This window comes from Martes martes (assembly GCF_963455335.1).
Source record: "Martes martes genome assembly, chromosome: 13".
Classification (NCBI taxonomy): Eukaryota; Metazoa; Chordata; class Mammalia; order Carnivora; family Mustelidae; genus Martes; species Martes martes.
In genome coordinates, this window is record NC_137901.1 from 87,034,864 (window position 1) to 87,053,011 (window position 18,148).

Genomic DNA, 18,148 nt, shown 5'->3' on the forward strand with positions numbered 1-18,148 from the left:
ATTGTACAGAAATCGTTATACTCTCTTATTTGAAAATGTAGGTTCTTTCAGTGTTTGAAGAAACTGAATCCGAGTCATCTTCAGATGCTTCATCGTCTACAGGCATTTTCAGTCGCTAACATTCAGAACTGTGAAATATCCTAAGCTCCCAAGAGAGTCTGAAAATGAATGGAGGAAAAAATACTATAAAAAGCCACTAAACCTAGCAACTGTCTTTTCACTACTTTGGAAACCTTGATCCTCTTATACAAGTCTACATTAAGAACAGAACAGCATTTATAATAATCAAAATGCAGAAACAACCCATGTGTCCAACAACTGATGAATAAACAAATATTTTTTATATATATACATAATGGAGTCTTTCTCACCCATAAAAAGGTATAGAATACCGATACATACTATAATGTGGATAAACACTGAACTATTAGGTTCAAGTAAAAGCAGCTCACTAAAAGATCACCTAGTGTGTGATTCCATTTATGTGAAAAATCTAGAAGAGCAAATCTCTTGAGACAGAAAGATTTATGGTTGCCAGAAGGTGGGGGAAGGAAACAATGGCAGTGACCAAAAATGGGTATGGAGTGTCTTTTTGGGGTGATGAAAAGTTCCAGAATTACATAGTTGCACAACCCGTCTGTAAATATACAAAAAACCTGTGAATCGTACACTTTAAAAGAATGTATTTTATGTTACGTGAATTATCGCTCAAAAAAAGGGTGATATGGCAAAAGCTGCATTCTTCTTTTGCAGGTAGTATTTCAGAATTTTATGTGTTTAATTATTAAGATTCTAAACACAATTCTACTATGTAACAATTGGAACACTTAAATGCTTTGTTCATTTGTTTAATAAGTTCTACTAAAGGATCCATACTTGTTAATTTATACTTCAAATAGATAAATTGGAACTACTTAGTATTTAATTTGGTATTAAACACAGTCAATTCAATGGTTGTTTCTCCACTGTCTAGAAGGTAGGAGTGGAAGAAATGCACTTTATGGTACCATAGCCTTTACTACTCTATGCATTTATTACTTGTTTAAAAACAAACTATTTGCCAGGTCAACTAAAAACAACTGCTTAAGTGATGCAGGTTAACCGATGCTAGGTGTACAGAGACAAATTAGCTATAACAAATCAAACACCATGCTTCCTTCTTAGGGAATTCATGTTTTTGTGTGTGGTTTTTGTTTTTTGGGGTTTTTTTTTTAAGTGAAGGAGCAAGAGAAGAATAAATTTTAAAAAAAATCTATGATGTTTACAAGACAGAAAGTTTAGGAAGTGCAAAGGGAGGAAAATTATCTACCATTCTGATTCCACTAGTTCCCACTTCCTAGGCCTGGTTCATAAAGCAGAACCCGAAAAAACAGCAGCTCTTAAAGGAACCATTTCCACCGGGAGAAAGGTTTTGTGAAAGCCAAGGGTAACAGGACTACCTCAGTGGATTTCTCCCCAGGGGCTCAGCCCATCGCCAACCACAAACGGGGTATTGAAAAAGTCGGGGGCTGCACCTTCCACCTGGCAACGAAAATAGCTGGATTCAAATCACCTGCTCTTCTACCGGGAAAATACAAGCTCCCCAGGGATATAGATCTGCAACCCCATCCAGTATCTCCGCCTGCCGAGGTAATCCCGGATGCAGAAGATGCAGATGAAAAACCACTTGGGATGCAAAGATGCTCCTCCGGGGGTGGGGGGTGGGGGCGTGAGGGGAAGGAATGAAGGAAGGTGGGGAAAAAACCCCGACCTAAATGCAAAATTAAAACACACAGACACACACACACACACACACACGTAAAACAAAACTCGAAAGACAAGGGATATAATCCCAGAGCCATGTTTATATTTCCCGGTAACGAAATGCCACGCTCCTGGTCCCCGAGACCCCTAGTAAAAAAGAAAGAGGGGAAGAAAAAAAAAAAAAAAAGACCAGCTCGGGGGCTGCTGATACTATAAAAGTTAACCCGGCGCTGCGCTTTGCCGGGAGCCCGAGCGGGTAAGGAAGAGAAGATTCCTGAGGTTTTGAGGCCCGACCCCGACAACCTCGCCCTCGCACCCAGACCTCAACTGCTGATGGTGGCTCTCGGGTCAAGGTGGGACGGGGAGGGAGAACCACCGAATGCAGCCGCCGCAACTGGAGGTAGCAAAAGGCGGAAAGAAAACCCGCCGCTCCAGCAACTACCATCACAATTCCCAAAGCACACCAAGGAAGATCTCCAAAAAAAAAAAAGAATTAGAAGAAAAATCCCACAAACCCCCCGCCCCTGGGGAAGAAGCGCTCTGCGATTGGGCCGCGCGGGTGTCACTCAAGGGCACTGAGTCTAGAAAAGGCACACGGCCGCGGGCGAAGCCCCCACACACCGGAGGGATGTGGTGGGGGTTGTGTCGTCTGGTCGTCGCCCTCCCCCGCCCAAAATCCACCACCACACTTGGGGTTCTGCTAAGGCAGTGTCTTTCAGGCCTCGTCCCCATACCCCCGCGGCCGACGGCTCCCCGCAGGCGGGCGACCGCTTACCTGGCCGCTGCTCCCACAGCCGATGTCAGGGTAGGGCGAGCGGCCTCTCGCGACCGTTAAACTCGAGGGAGCGTGCGCGCGCCCGGCACCTTGCTCGCGATTGGCTGTTTGTAAGGGGGCGGAGACGGCCGAACCCCCAGGCGCGCGTCGGTCTCCCCTTTCCTTCCCGCCCCTCGCGCCAAAGAGGGAGGTCCGACGCCTGGGAACTGGAAGGGGGCGGGGCTTCTATCAAGTCCTCTGGTCTGATTGGTTCTCTGGGAACCTACCGATGCCACGCGAAAAGAAGCCTCCGCTTACCGCATGCGCAGTTGGTAAGAATGAGCCTGGGGCAAGTGAGGGAAGCCGCGGCGAGAGTACTGCGCGTGCGCAGACCCAAGAGTGCGGCTGCGATCCACCTCCTACAGTGGTTCGATTACCCGAGAACGCTGCGGGTGGGAGGCCAATCCTGAGGCCAGGTAAGCGTCCGTGGAGAAGCCGATCGCCCCTGCGGTTGCCCACGGATGTCAAGGACTATGGAGAGAGGACTGGGAGCTGGGACGCCTGCTTTCCCAGCTTGCGACCCTGAGCCGTGCAGCCAGTAGACCTGATGGCCCGCTGGCGGTGGGGTGCAGCAGGCCTAGACACCGAGCTAAGTTTTCTCTGCACCTGGTTTACCCTAGGCTGCTGGGGGTCGGCCCTGGGGTTCTTCAAGGACTGGGATGGGGCGGGGGGGTGGTGCGGAGCCCAGCCCAGCGGCCTGGAGAAAACAGTTGCCCTGAGGCCCAAGAAGAAATGGACGATCTTCATTTACTTTGTTCAGCAGAGCTTTATGGAGCTCTCAGCACGCAGCGGGTGGTTTTAGGCCGGCACATAGTAGGCGTCAGCACTGCTTTTGCCAGGCCTTTGGAAGGACCGCAGAGAATCCGTGTCCCTCCCTGTGAGCCCCAGGCCATCTCATTCTGTTGGTTCGCTTCACATTCTTAAGACTTGTTGACCTTTTTTTTCCTTTTTTAAAAGATTTATTTCTTTGAGAGAGAGAGTGAGAAAGAGGATGGGAGGGAGGGGCAGAGGGAGAAGCAGATTCCCCGCTGAGCACAGACCACCACCGCCACCCCCACGCCGGGCTCGATCCCCGGACTCTGGGATCATGACCTGAGCGGAAGGCAGACCCTTAACCCACTGAGCCATCCAGGCGCCTCAAGACTAGTTGACCTTTAAAGCCAACTCTTATATTGCCCTCCAGGGGTCCTGGACTCAAAGTAAAGGAATTTCACTGGACCTGTCATGTGGATGTGGCTGAGAAGACAGGATGCATGTGATACATTGGCAGGAATGACAGATCTGCGGGGCGTTCCATCTCCTCTGAGCCTCCTAACAACTATGTCTCAAACAGTAAAAATTCAGTCCATATCCATACCCCAATCTGTGTATGGAAGATTTCAAGCTTAAATTTAATCCACACCCCGCCCCATTGTGTGAGCCCCATCAGTCAATAGTATGCTCATACCTAACCAATATCAAACAAATTTTAAGCACGTGGTTCTGATTTCACTGACCATGTTTCAAGCCCACCAAAAAAAAAAAAAAAAAAGTTTTATTACTAATTTCAATTGGTCACAAAATTGTTATTTGAGACATCGTAGATCTTTTACACTTGGAAGAACTGAGAAGTGTGAATTACTGAGACATCTTCAAGCAGAGTTGTGTTTCCTTACAAGAAGAATATTAACCCCTACATTGAGTACTAGCAATTATTTCCTAACCACGGAAGAGGCAGGAGATGTTCACTTTTGCGTACAAAATCAGATGGGTTCTGTTTGGTTTGAGCATGTAGGTTTCTGGGTTTTTGTTCTTAGTTGTGTGGTTTTAGGTAACTTTTTAATCTATTAATGTCTTAATAAGCCAATGTATTCAGTAGTGGTATTCTGGCTAACCAAGTTACCTTGTTAATGAACTGACGTGGTGAAGTATTTTGGTAAGGTTGCTCACACCATATTTCTTAGGTTAAGCTCTTTGGAAGGGTCATAATTTTTTTAAAAAATCAGTGGAAATTGCCTTTGCCTCATTGGACTAAAGAGAAAAAGCTTTATAAACAGCTAAAAGGGTAGTTTTTAAAATCCATAGACCTTATTTCTGAATATAGAAAACAGAAGTAGGAGGCTTCAGAAATTCCAGTAAATGTATTAAGTACAATAGCTGTTCATCTAATCTAAACCTACCTTCCATCCTGGGGATTTTGCATTACTTGTATGCAAACTGACACCACTATTTTATGGCCTTTATGATGGTATGATTACTATGATTTTCTTTATTATAAATTAAATTGCTCACGGATCTCTTTCACCTTGAAGGCTTCAAACTGACTTTTGAGTGGAGATTGTTCACACTGATTGGGGATAAGACCACATGGGGCAGTGATAATGGCTGATAATGGCTCGCCACATTTGGTGAACTGTTTCTCATTTGGGGGACCAGTTCTCCACAGCAGGGAGGAAAAAAAAAGAGGAACTCTAAAACTTTAAATATATGGCTTAATCATTAAACATGAAATCATCATATGTATATTACAGTATAAATTTTGTCATCTTTCTTGTCCTTCATGATTTTTCTTACTCTAAAGATCTTTAAAGATTCTTTACCCTAAAGATCTCCATGTTCAAACAGGACTTGCCTGGATGAAGGACATGGTTTACTGTTCAGTGTGAGCCTGTTGGGAGAGTCAAACTGTATTCTTGGCATCATAATATCTCCTTGGGACCTGATTTCATAGACCACAATTATGACCTCACCAAATAGCACGTCTTTGGTAATTTCATGGTTTTCAAGTTCTTCTTAAATTGGATCCTAGGGCGTGCCTGGGTGGCTCAGTGGGTTAAGCCTCCGCTTTTGGCTCAGGTCGTGGTCCCAGCGTCCTGGGATCCAGCCCTGCATCGGGCTCTCTGCTCAGCAGGAAGCCTGCTTCCCTCTCTTTCTCTCTGCCTGCCTCTCTGCCTACTTGCGATCTCTGTCAAATTAAAAAAAAGAAAAGTTGGACCCTACCGAATGAAATAATTTGCAGGTCTCACTGTTCTAGGTGCCTTTTCACTCTGAGCTCTAAAACAAGTCTACCAAGGGTCACCTGGCAGGCTCAGTCGGAAGAACATGTGACTCTTTAATCTCCACTTCATGGGTTTCAGCCCCACATTGGGTATAGAAATTACTTAAATAATTTTTTTTTTTTAAGCCTATGAGGGGCGCCTGGGTGGCTCGTGGGTTAAGCATCTGCCTTCGGCTCAGGTCATGATCTCAGGGTCCTGGGATCGAGCCCCAACTCGGGCTCCCTGCTCAGCGGGGAGCCTGCTTCCCCCTCTAGCTCTGCCTGCCTCTCTGCCTACTTGTGATCTCTCTCTGTGTCAAATAAATGAATAAAATCTTCAAAATAGGGACGCCTGGGTGGCTCAGTTGGTTGAGCGGCTGCCTTCGGCTCAGGTCATGATCCCAGCGTCCTGGGATCGAGTCCCACATCGGGCTCCTTGCTCCGCAGGGAGCCTGCTTCTCCCTCTGCCACTCTGTCTGCCTGTGCTCGCTCGCTCGCTCGCGCGCTCTCTCTCTCTCTGACAAATAAATAAATAAAATCTTTAAAAAAAAAAAAAATCTTCAAAATATATGTATATATATTTTTAAAAGCCTATGAAATAACCAGTTTCAGATTATGTTTATGGGATGAGACCACAATTTATGTGGTGTGTTAGTCAGAGGCTCTTCAGCTTTATAGTTTAGCGATTCAGAGTTCCCCTCAGGGCTTTAGGTTTGTGGAGACATGTACGTTTTTCTTCTCACCCTGGGTGGTATTACCTCCACTTTACAGATGAGGAAACGTGGCCAGAGTTGCACGGTGAATAAATCATGAAGCCAAGACAGTGACTACACAGCAGGGTGGCCTTTCAGGGACCAAAAAAAAAATAAAAAACATTCCAGAAGAGAAAGTTGAGGGAAATGAGCTAACACTTTTAAGAAGGTGGGGTAAGGACAGATCTAGAGATATTATGAAAGGTAAAGGTAGAAAGGATAAGGCTAGTATAAAAAACAATATCTAGGTATCGAGTTTCGTTGTTGTTGTTGTTTTTATTTGACAGAAATCACAAGTAGGCAGAGAGGCAGGCAGAGAGAGAGGAGGGGAAGCAGGCTCCATGCTGAGCAGAGAGCCCGATGCGGGGCTCGATCCCAGGACCCTGAGATCATGACCTGAGCCGAAGGGCAGAGGCTTTAACGCACTGAGCGACCCAGGTGCCCCCCAAAATAGAATATCTAATGTTCTTCCAAGACTTCCTGAGATAATCCCTTTTCTTTATTTGTGTCAAATACGATAATGTATTTGCCAGTGCCTTGAAAGCATTTGGGTCCTAAACAAAAATAAGGTATCATTCATGACAATAGAGGCATTCGAGAAGTTAAGGACACATAGAGTGTTATTACTGCTGCCTTTTTATGTGTTTCTGTTTTATTTTAACAGTGTAGTTGATAAAATTATAAAGTTCCTGTTAGATGCTGTAAATAGAAGAAAATCACAGCAATGCACACAAATAGGACAGGTGTAATTCTCTGTGGGTTCAGAGTTTTCTGGATTAAAAAAAAGAAAAAGCACTGAATGGGGTGTTAGTGTTGTATGAAAAGAAAGCTTTTTTCTTTATCTACTTCATTAGTTGTCTCTTGAACTCTGCAGCGGGAGCCTGTGAAATTGAGAGCAGACCCAGAGCAGTCTCCAGTGTGGCATTTCCTGCTCAATCTATGATGTCTGTCTGATCGGAGAAATAATTCTCTGCCAGCACTTCCTGTGAGTGAAAGGTGCTTTATCTTCAGAGCAAACCCCCACGCTCAGGCAGGCATTTGGTCAGTTTCAGGCCTGAGCCGCAGCCGCTGGGGGTTCCTTTCAGGGGTGCTTTCAGCCTCCAGGAGGACTGCAGACCAACCAGAACAGGAGGATGAGCTTTGTCTTAACTCCCAATTTGCAGGGGGCAAGCTCCAAAACATACTGTGAAACATGGATCCTGGGGGCATCTGGGTGGCTCTGTCATTGACGCGTCTGCCTTCAGCTCAGGTCAGGATCTCAGGGTCCTGGGATTGAGTCCCATATCAGGCTCCCTCCCCCTGCATGTGCTCACTTGCTCTCAAATTTTAAAAAAATCTTTTTTTAAAAAAGTGTTTATTGAAAAATAAATGAATAAAAAAATATGGATTATGCTTAAGCATTTCTCAGAAAATCATTCTCCCACTTAGCTTCTGGTGCCATCAGCTGGCCATTTGGTCTTTTTTCAAGCTGCACCAATGCACATCAGCCTGTCTTTGATCTCTGTCTGTCAAATAAATAAATAAATAAATAAATCTTTTAAATGGGGGGGGGGAGTGTCTGTTCCGGCAGCTGAAGAACTTGCTAGTAGTTCCTACATTCTAGGACAAGGCTTCTCAGACTTCGGGGTGCATCTCCGAGGCACTTAGCACTGCCTCGTAAAAGGCAGGCGCTCATTTAGGCAGTCTGGGCTCAGGCCTGAGAGTCTGCATTCCTCATGAGCTCCCAGGTGGGGCTGTTCTGCTGCTCTCTGAACCATAATGAGGAGAAAGATTCTGCGGCTACATGGTCTGATACGGCAGCGTTGAAGACACCCCAGATTTTGAAGATTTCATGTAAGAAATAAAATGCAATTTTTTTTTAAGATTTTATTTATTTATTTGACACAGAGAGAGATCACAAGTAGGCAGAGAGGCAGGTAGAGAGAGAGGGGGAAGCAGGGTCCCTGCTGAGCAGAGAGCCCGATGCGGGGCTCGATCCCAGGACCCTGAGATCATGACCTGAGCAGAAGGCAGAGGCTTTAACCCACTGAGCCACCCAGGTGCCCCAAATACAATACTTTTCATATTGATTGCATGTTGAAATAATATTTTGGATATACTGGGTTAATATATTAAAATGAATATTTTATTATTTATAAATATATTTATTTATATATTTATTTATAAATAAATATTTTTAAAGATTTACTTATTTATTGTTAAAGATTTTATTTATTCACTTGACAGAGAACATATAAGCAGGGGGAGCAGCAGAGGGAGAGGGAGAAGCAGGCTCTCACCTGAGCAGAGAACCTGAGGCGGGACTCGATCCCAGGACCCTGGGATTATGACCTGAGCCAAAGGCAGATGCTTAGCCGACTGAGCCACCCAGGCGCCCCATCATCGGTTCTTTTTACTGTTTTATTTTTCAGAGATTTTAAATTTTGTTTAAGTAGCTTCCACACCCAGTGTGGAGCCCAACTCGGGCTTGTGCTCACAACCCTGAGATCAAGACCTGAGCTGAGATCAAGAGTCAGACATTTAACCGACTGAGCCACCCAGCACCCCTAAAGATTTTATTTTTCCCTGCACCCCACATGGGGCTTGATCTGCACCCAGGATCAAGAGTCACGTGCTCTACCAACCAGCCAGGCACCCCTCTTTTTACTGTTTTCAAGATGACTGCTAGAAAATTTAGAATTTCACACGTGGCTTACATTACGTTCATACCGGACAGGGCTGTTCAAGAACACTAATGTAACAGAAACGTTATCGGTGTTCTTTTTTCAGATGACCCCGTTTCTCAATCCCCTTGTTACCATTTCACCTTCTGTTAGCGCAGGTCAGTATTGGTATCATTCTTTCCTGTGAATGTTTGCTGTCCCCACCATTAATCTCCTTCCCACCTTCCTCATCTCCTTTGCCATCATTGTTCAGGGGCTCCCATCCAGTCGTCCAGTGGTCCTAAGAGCCACCATTCAGGCAAGCACCTTTGCTCAAAGCTTTTGGCTGTGGCACTCCTGGAGGCAGGAGCCTCACCTGGGAGCTGGTTAGGAATGCGGAGTCTCCGGCCTCATCCAGACCCATTGGAACGGGACCCCCAGGGGGTTTGTCTGCTCATGAAAATGTGCGCAGTAAGAGCTTCTCCAGCCATCTTCCTAAAGCACCCCCATTTCAGTTCATCTCCACGTCTGTTCCCTTGGTGCGATTTGATGAAGTTTCTACAAGGCTGAGCTAACCACGCAAGCGGTGGCTCCGAGAAACAAGCACTCTCTCTCTCTCTCAAAAAAAAAAAAAAAAAAAAGTTAAGCAGTGAATTTGGGGCACATGGCATCCAGAAGGTGAGTCCAGAGATTGAAATCTAGGACTTCCTGCAAACAGACTGAGATAACCTCCCCTCTCACAGAGATCCATGACCGAGCCCTTCCCCCATCTCGGGAGCATTAGAGCTACTGGGGAAGTGAGCCTTACCTTGCTGGTCCACTTTACACCTGTCTGCCGCAGTCACGGGCCACGTTCCAGATCTGAGCATGCAGGGATCCCTGCAGCCGGGCGTCTTCCTAGGCGTGGGCTGACTGGGGGGGCCCGAGGAGGGAACATGTGGCGGCTGGCTCCAAGTCCGGAAAGGGGGCACGAGCCCTCCATGTGACTTAGGGGCCCAGGAAGTTGGAGAACCACTGCTCTGTAGCCTGTTCTCCGACCCAGCTATTGGGATGGTTCATATTTGGGGGCATCTTTTTTTTTTTTAAGATTTTATTTATTTATTTGACAAAGATCACAAGTAGGGAGAGAGAGGGAGAGAGGGAAGCAGGTGCCCCTCTGAGCAGAGAGCCCGATGCGGGACTCGAGCCCAGGACCCTGAGATCATGACCTGAGCGGAAGGCAGAGGCTTAACCCACTGAGCCACTCAGGCCCCCTGGGGGCATCTTTAATTTCTCTTTTATGCCACAGGGTCCTTGGCACCCCGAGGCCCATGCCTGGCACACAGCAGATGTTGAAAATATTGATTGAACAAATCAGCATTCCCTTTTGGAAAGTCCTAACACCCTGTCATCTCTGACTTGACCCAGTGGGAAGGGACGGGGACAATGAGAGGTTTTAAGCCAAACTGCAGTCAGGCTGTTGAGCACAGACGGGTCCTCAGAGAAAAAGCAGGGCCGAGGGGAAGTGAGGGTGCAGAGCCAGCCCCGAATCGAGGCGCACGCTTACAGGCAGGAAATGGGGCACACTGTCATGACTCCCGGTTTCCCCTTACCAGCACCTCTTACCACCATTTTTCTGCTGCTCTCTTTTAATGTCACGATGAGCTCTAATTTGAGCCGCTTTTATTGTCCCCCGAAGACTTTTGAGTTAGCTCTGTGGGTATCACAAAACCTGAAACCCAGTCCGTGTTCCCTGGGCTTTGGGGAAGTGGAACCATGGGTGCGCTGGTCATTTTTAGCAGTCGTTGGAGTAGAGCCAAAGCTCCCAGAGATACGAAAAGTACTGCGAATCGCCCGATTGGCTGTTGGGATTAGCTGTTAAACAAAGCAGCCAGTAACTGAACACCGGGGACCTTTTTGAACTCCATTTGGGTGGGAGGCCTTCCAGGGTGCGCGTCAGCCCCAAACTAGGCCGGAAAGGTAGAGAGTTGAAACAGCGGGCCAGGGACAAAGCAGCTGATAAAAGCGTTCTCCTCTCCGCCCTTTGTCTGGGAGTTTCGCCTCGTCTCAGACTCACTTCCTTTCTTTGTCGCCGCACTCTATTCCAATGCTGTCCTGCCTGGTCAGATTTACTAACTAGCGGAAGAGAAACCCCAGGGGAGGCCCCCGGCTTGCGTTCCATAATGAATCCGATCCAGGGACTCGAGGCTGTCTGGTACACAAAGAAATCTTGTTGTATGGATTGAAAAGCAGAAATAAGGGAAAGGGACATTTCGGACATCGACTCGGGTCTCATTCACTTAATCGTTTACAGGGGAGCGGATTCTTTGTTGCAGCGATTTCAGAAAAGTGCCGGTGTTTATCATTTATCTTTTCCCCGAGCGTACTTCCGAAAGACTTGACACACAATAAACAAAACCAGTTTTCTAAAGTGCCCCTTTCCCTGGCATGCTCGGTTTCAAAATCTAGCCTGTCACAGCCGCCGAGCATCTTCCTGACACCACATTAATCGCCCGACCCCCAGGACACGCATCCTGAATGCCATACTTTTCGGAGAGAAGTTACGAGTTTAGACCATCACGTTCTTGTCACAGGATTGAAAATTAGTATTGGCATCAGGCTTGAAAAAGTACATTTCATTATACTTATTTTCCATAGAGAGAGAGATTAAGAATACGGTATTGTCGTTCTAAAGATGGCCAGGATCCTCTCAGGACCAGCTGAACTGATTACTCGGAGAGATAACCCATAAAATAACAGAAATGTACATATTTACAAGGCAGCAGTGCCCACTAGCCTGCATCTGCGGTCAGCATCCTCAAACCTTGTTAGAGACCAGCATGGGCTCCGAGACGTTAGCAGCCAGAACTGACAGGGGGCGAAAGGGAAATGAGCCGAGCGCAAACCTGCTGAAATTCTTTGGTGCGTGATTAAGCTACTTTTGGCTTAGGGCACTGGCTCAGGTATACACCACTTCCTACCTAGGTTAGAGACCCCTGGCCCTCAGCTAGAACTTACAAGGTTTCAAATGGTAAAAGCAGCTATTTAGAACCTCAAAGGGAGCAGTTGTTAGAAAGGACAGTCCATCCGTTTTTAGCACCTGCATCATCCTGGATCAAGGAGCAGGAAGCAAGTGGCACGTTCCTCGTTCCCATAGTCCACCCGAGCGACAGGAATTTTGCTAAAAATCAGTCTCGTGCCTTCAAAGGGATTCAACAAAAGCTCTTTCCAGAAAAATTTTCCCCCCTCTGATCCTTAAGCCTGTGCAGGACAGGCAGAGAAGGGCTTGTTCACCCATTTTCCTGGGAAGAAAACAGGCCCACGCTGTGACTTGTCCTTATTGGCAAGGGGAGGGGACCCATCTTTGAAAAGAGCTAACACACCTGTCAGCCCATTCTGCCTTCCTCCCCGGGAAGAAAGCAAAGGCCCGTGGGATTCACCGTGTCCTGGAAGCTATTACTCTCTACACCATTCACTTGTCAGCGAAGATACTCCAGCCTTCTGCTACGTCTGGAGTCGCTATTTAAGTCTGATTAAATCCTGCTTCCTCTTCTAGCCTCTTCTCTCTGACTAGACTCTAAGCTCCATGAAGACAGAGGCTCGCTCTCTCCCACCTCGCGTCACTCGCGTCGCGTGGCATGTCGAACCACGCAGGCACCCTCATAAAAATCAGTCAATCCGAACGTTCCCGGGATGAGTACCACTTGGATCACGTTACTGGCAGTGCGTCGGAGGGAACAGATGTTCCCATTCAAATCCACGAAACTGGAAACATGAGAAAACAACCACCATGACATTGATTGATAGTGATACTTACTGTGTCAGACCGCGTCAGCTCAGCTAGAAGACAGACGTGCATACGGTCGTCTTTACATTTGGACTTCAAAGATTCTGAAACGCCTAAATAACGTCGCTGAACTCGGATCCTAATTCTTGCTTGATACGCTGTTTAGTGTTTATCGAATTACAGCCCCGTTCTTTTGAATGTCATGCTCAAGACCTCTCCTTCCTGAGAAGGCAGCGCCTCTGGGGCTTCCAAGATATTTCCAGTTTGAAAAAATTTATCAGGGGCGCCCGGGGGGGCTCGATCAGTTAAGGGTCTGCCTTCGGCTCAGGTCGCGATCCCAGGATCTTGGGATCGAGTCCTGTGTCAGGCTCCCTGCTCAGCGGGAAGTCTGCTTCTCCCTCTCCCTCTGCTGCTCCCCCTGCTTGTGCTCTTTCGGTCAAATAATAAAATCTTCAAAAAAAAAAACATTTATGAGCTGGGAGGGCACATGCAGCGAGGACCACAGGAGATGGCCCGAGGCTGCAGAGGGCTGTGCCTTGCCATCTCCACTAACTTCCTAAACACCCCACCGGACGGATGGATGGCCCTCGTTTGAGCTGGTTGATGAAAGGTTGTCCTAGAACCTTTAGTGTAATCCTGGGAGCAAATGCATCTTCCTGAAAGGCTGTCTGTTTTTGTTCTTCCAGCTCGGGCAGTGAACAGGCAGAGCCCTCTGCATGAGGCCCTTGGCTTGCTTTCGCCGGGCCGCAGCCCTGGCCAGAATATGGCCAGCGCCAGGGGGCCCCGGGCCTCGGGAGAAGCAGGCGCTGCTCGGGCCGACAGCGGCGGTCACTGCGATGCAGGTGGCGGGCAAGAAGGACCGCCCCGCTCTGCCTCCCCTGGAGGAGAGGGACCTTGAGGAGCAGTTCGTGAAAGGGCATGGTCCGGGGGGCCAGGCCACCAACAAAACCAGCAACTGTGTGGTGCTGAGGCACGTCCCCTCTGGCATCATCGTCAAGGTAGATGTCCCCGCTTTGGTCCCCTCTTTGGTCAACGTCCATGACCCCTGTCCTTCTTGGGAGTGCGGTAACCCAGGGAGAGCATGTCCGGCCCTCAGGATGAAAATGCGACGCATGGCTGCCTGGAGGCATCTTCCTTCTTTATCTCAAAACCAATCTCTGAGGGGCGCCTGGGTGGCTCAGTGGGTTAAGCCTCTGCCTTTGGCCCAGGTCTGGTCTCAGGGTCCTGGGATCGAGCCCCGCATCAGACTCTCTGCTCAGCGGGGAGCCTGCTTCCCCCCTCTCTCTGCCTGCTTCTCTGCCTACTTGTGATCTTTCTCTCTGTCAAATAAATAAATAAAATCTTTAAAAAAAAAAAAAAACAAACAGTCTCTGATCAGAGTATCCCCAGCTCTCAACATACCCGAAGCCCCTAGGAATTCTGGAATGCTCTCTCCCGTCTCCTGACTAGTAGTGGCCCCACTGCCTCTCAGTACAACTAACTGCTAGTCTGTTCTGAGTCGCCAGAGGGCCCTGAGAAGGGACAGCAAGGTGGGCTTTCCACATACAAGAGACGGGGTAGGCCCTGGTTGGCACAGTCGTCATCCTCGTTGAGCCCTCATGCCTTGTCTTCCTCAAGGTACAGCTGTGGAATCAGGCACAGAGAGGTTAAGTCACTTGCCCAAGATCCTACAGCTGCGGGCCAAGACCAAGCCCAAAGTCTGCACTTGCGACAACCGTTCTTCACTGCCAAGTTTTTTGAGCCAAGAGCCCATCTATCAGTTAAAACCTCAATCACTTTTGTCTTCCTCTTTGAGAAAAAGCGTCATTCATGAGCAACCTAGAAAATTCTGAAACCTGACAGGATTTTTGTTTAACTCTTTTATAAACTCCCTGCAGATTTGCTTTCAGTACTCTTCCCTCGCTCTAATTTCAGAGAATTTTTTATCAAATAGTTTTCCAAAAGGCACTCGCCCTTAATAACTCGGGGATGACATGATCAACAGTATGGTTGACTAATAACAGATGCTATCTTCCTGAGTCAGAATTTTACGTTTATAAATGGCTCAGAGGGCTTATTACCCAGGCCACAAGCTAGATATATCAGTTGATATTTTCAAAATTATCTGGGGACTTTATGTTACCTGAAGGCTATCTCTGCTTCCGACCAAAGCAAAACTTTTTTCTTTAAGATTTTATTTATTTATTTGACAGAGATCACAAGCAGGCAAAGGCAGGCAGAGAGAGAGGGGGAAGCAAGCTCCCCACTGAGCAGAGAGCCCGATGCGGGGCTCAATCCCAAGACCCTGAGATCATGACCTGAGCTGAAGGCAGAGGCTTAACCCACTGAGCCACCCAGGTGCCCCAAAGCAACACTCCTAATTATAAAACCATCATCGAGAAAGTCACATAATACAGCTGAGCGGGTGGGACAAGGTGAAGGCTAGGTAGGAAGAGGCAGGAAGGAGGGCGTATGGTCTTCGTTCCGTCACGGACTCACCGGGATTCCTGACGGAGTGGCCTTGCCTCTTGGGCCCGTCCCCATCTGTGGAGCGACTAGGTCGAGTTACACAATTTCTGAGGTCCTGCCCAGAACAAACTTTTTCACGTTACAAAATATCATCTCTTGCAGTGTCATCAGACAAGATCAGTCGATCAGAACAGAAAGCTCGCTCGGAAAATCCTCCAAGAGAAACTGGATATTTTCTACAATGGTGAAAACAGTCTTGTTTACAAGCAAAAACAGGAGGCGGAGAGAAAAAAGCAAGAGAGGAAAAAAAGAGCAAAGGAAACCCTAGAGAAAAAGAAGCTGCTGAAAGAACTCTGGGAAGCAAGTAAAAACGTCCGCTGAGAAAGAACCAAAGATGCTTTTCTGTTGTTTGTTTTTGTTCTAAAGACCTCCCTCCAGCACGGGGCTTGAACTCACAACCCTGACCCTGAGATCAAGAGTCGCACGCTCTTCGGGTGCCCCTGAAAAAAGCACAGATTCTAACTAAAGAACCTGCAGATGCAGGGGCATCTGGGTTGCTCAGTCATTTAAGCATCTGACTGTTGACCTAAGCTCCGGTCATGATCTCAAGGTCGTGGGGTCAAGCCCTGCATCGGGCTCCATGCTGGGCTGGGAGCCTGCTTAAGAGTCTCTCTCCCTCTGTGCCCACGCTCCCTCTCCCGCCCCGCTCATGCTTGCACACTCCATCTCTCTAAAAAACTAAATAAAATTAAAAAAAAAAAAAAAAGAACCTGCCAGATGTTTCCAAGTTCCATCCCATCTCAAGCGTTCCTCTAGGATTTCTGTATTTCTGACAGACTTAACATTTTTAAATCAAGATTTTTTAAATAGTGGACTAAACTGTGATGAATAAAGACACACATTTTGAGAATAAAAACTATAAAGAGACACACAGAAAAGACATTGCTGTAAAAGGACAGCGGCTATTTTTTTGTGGGGCAGAAAGGGGTCATCATGATAGGACACCCAGAGGGGCTGTGGATGGCTGACAAAGTTCTTTCTGGACCTGGGGGGTAGTTATAAAGATGTCATTGTATTTTTTTAAACTGCATATTTGTGTGATTGTCTTGTGTTACTATCAAAGGTTAAAAATAAAACTTTATGAAGAAAGCACTTAATAAGTTCCATTCTTTTAATTAAAAAATTTTTTAAAGATTTTATTTATTTATGACAGAAATAGCAAGAGAAGGAACGCAAGCAAGGGGAGCTGGAGAGGGAGAAGCAGGCTCCCCACTGAGTAGGGAGCCCAATATGGGGCTCGATCCCAGGACCCTGAGATCATGACCCCAGCCAAAGGCAAAAGGCAGATGCTTAATGACTGAGCCACCCAGTCTCCCCCAGGAAGTTCCATTTTTTTTTGGAAAACTGTGGAAGGGAGTCAAACATTAGTGGCATTTTTGGGGCGCCTGGCTGGCTCAGTTGTTGGAACATGGGACTCTTTGATCTCAGGGTCATGAGTTTGAGACCCACAATGGGGGTAGAGCTTTCTTTAAAAAAAGAAAAAAAAAAAAAAAAAAAAAACCACAACACTCCCTATGTGTTTACAAGTGGATTTATGAGAGGAGTTTCCAGAAACCTGATTGTGAATTTGCACAACGCCATCACTCAAGTTGGATTTGACCCCACAATTGTGTGGCTCTTTTAGGCAGAGGTAATAGCTTGGCTTGTCAGAACACATCTGGGGTTCACCCAAAAAACAAGTAAGGGAAAAACCACGATGGGAGAAGGCCACCGTCAGACAGGACCTACAGTCAAAACCAGCCCATTCAGCACGCACGGACCGCGTGCCCAGTACCTGTGTCCGAAGAAATTCCCCGGGTAAGGCTCTTCTCACCTCAGAGCAAGCTGGTCTGGAAGCTTAAGCATTGTGTGCAAGGCTCTGGAGGCCGGTCGCAGCACCCAGGACCCGTCCCCACGCGGACCTCCATTCAGAAGGTAGCCAAGCGCCTGGAAGGGTACATAACAAGCAGTAACAGTGGAAAGAGAAATTTGGGCGCTGTAGACAGCAGAGACAGAGGCTTCAATCTGTCTCCTCTCTTACACCTTTTGGAATTTGTGCATGAAACAGACATAGATATGCCCACTCCCTTGAGTCCCTTACCCGCCTTTGGACTCGTCATGGCTGGGCCCTTCCCCCCTGCCTACAAAACTGACCCCATCCCTCCTTTGACTCGGTCTCCAGGTCACCACGGATGGTGGTGACCAGGGCTTAGCGCCTCAGGAATGGAGTAAAAATCACCACCAAATCCCTTTGGGGGGTGCTGCTGGGGCTCACCCCACAGTCTCAGCACAGCCAGCACAGGCCAGCCTTCCCGAGCACCAGGGCAGCGGATTCTCCCCGGTGAGCACGAGAGGAAGCTCACGGGAGTCCAGAGGCCACCTTGCAGGAGAACTAGACTCCTGGAGCAGCCCGGAAATGCTCACAGGCCAAGCACCTGGGAGCCGAGAACAGCCTCACCGTGGGCAGGCGGCAGGGAGAGTCAGTAAGGTGCCCTCCACGAACGTTCCTGCTCACTTCCCTGGCGGTCACCCACGTCCGCGGCCGTCACGATGTACCAGGATGCAGCTTCGCCTGACCCCCACCTTAGGCAAACTTAGGCAAACAACTGCCTTCCTCGGCCCAGGGTGTTTCTGCCATCGGCACACAAAATGTTTCTGGGACCAGGTGGGCAAACCCTCTGGGGCAGGGATCTCTCTCTCTCGTTGGAGGAGCTGTTTTTCGTTTTGTTTTGTTTTAAAGATTTTATTTTTAAGTCACCGCCACACGTGACGTGGGGCTCGAGCTCACAAGCCCCAGATCAAGAGTTGCACCTCTAGGGACTGAGCCGGCCAGGTGCCCCCGAGGAGCTATTTTTTTTAAATATCACTTAAAAAAAATACACAATAAAACAAACATTTAAGAATTCAAGGAACCCACACCTTAATACA

The 18,148-nt window shown here is 47.6% G+C and overlaps 1 protein-coding gene across 1 annotated transcript; it reads left to right on the top strand.

Annotated features, from left to right (window-relative positions):
* Positions 1-8,442: 8,442 nt before the first annotated feature.
* On the top strand, positions 8,443-16,705 carry MTRFR (mitochondrial translation release factor in rescue). Its single transcript, XM_080820906.1, is given in 4 exon segments — positions 8,443-13,412; positions 13,415-13,442; positions 13,445-13,731; positions 15,344-16,705. Coding segments are annotated over 4 exon segments (567 nt in total). The 5' UTR covers positions 8,443-13,379; the 3' UTR covers positions 15,563-16,705.
* Positions 16,706-18,148: the final 1,443 nt, after the last annotated feature.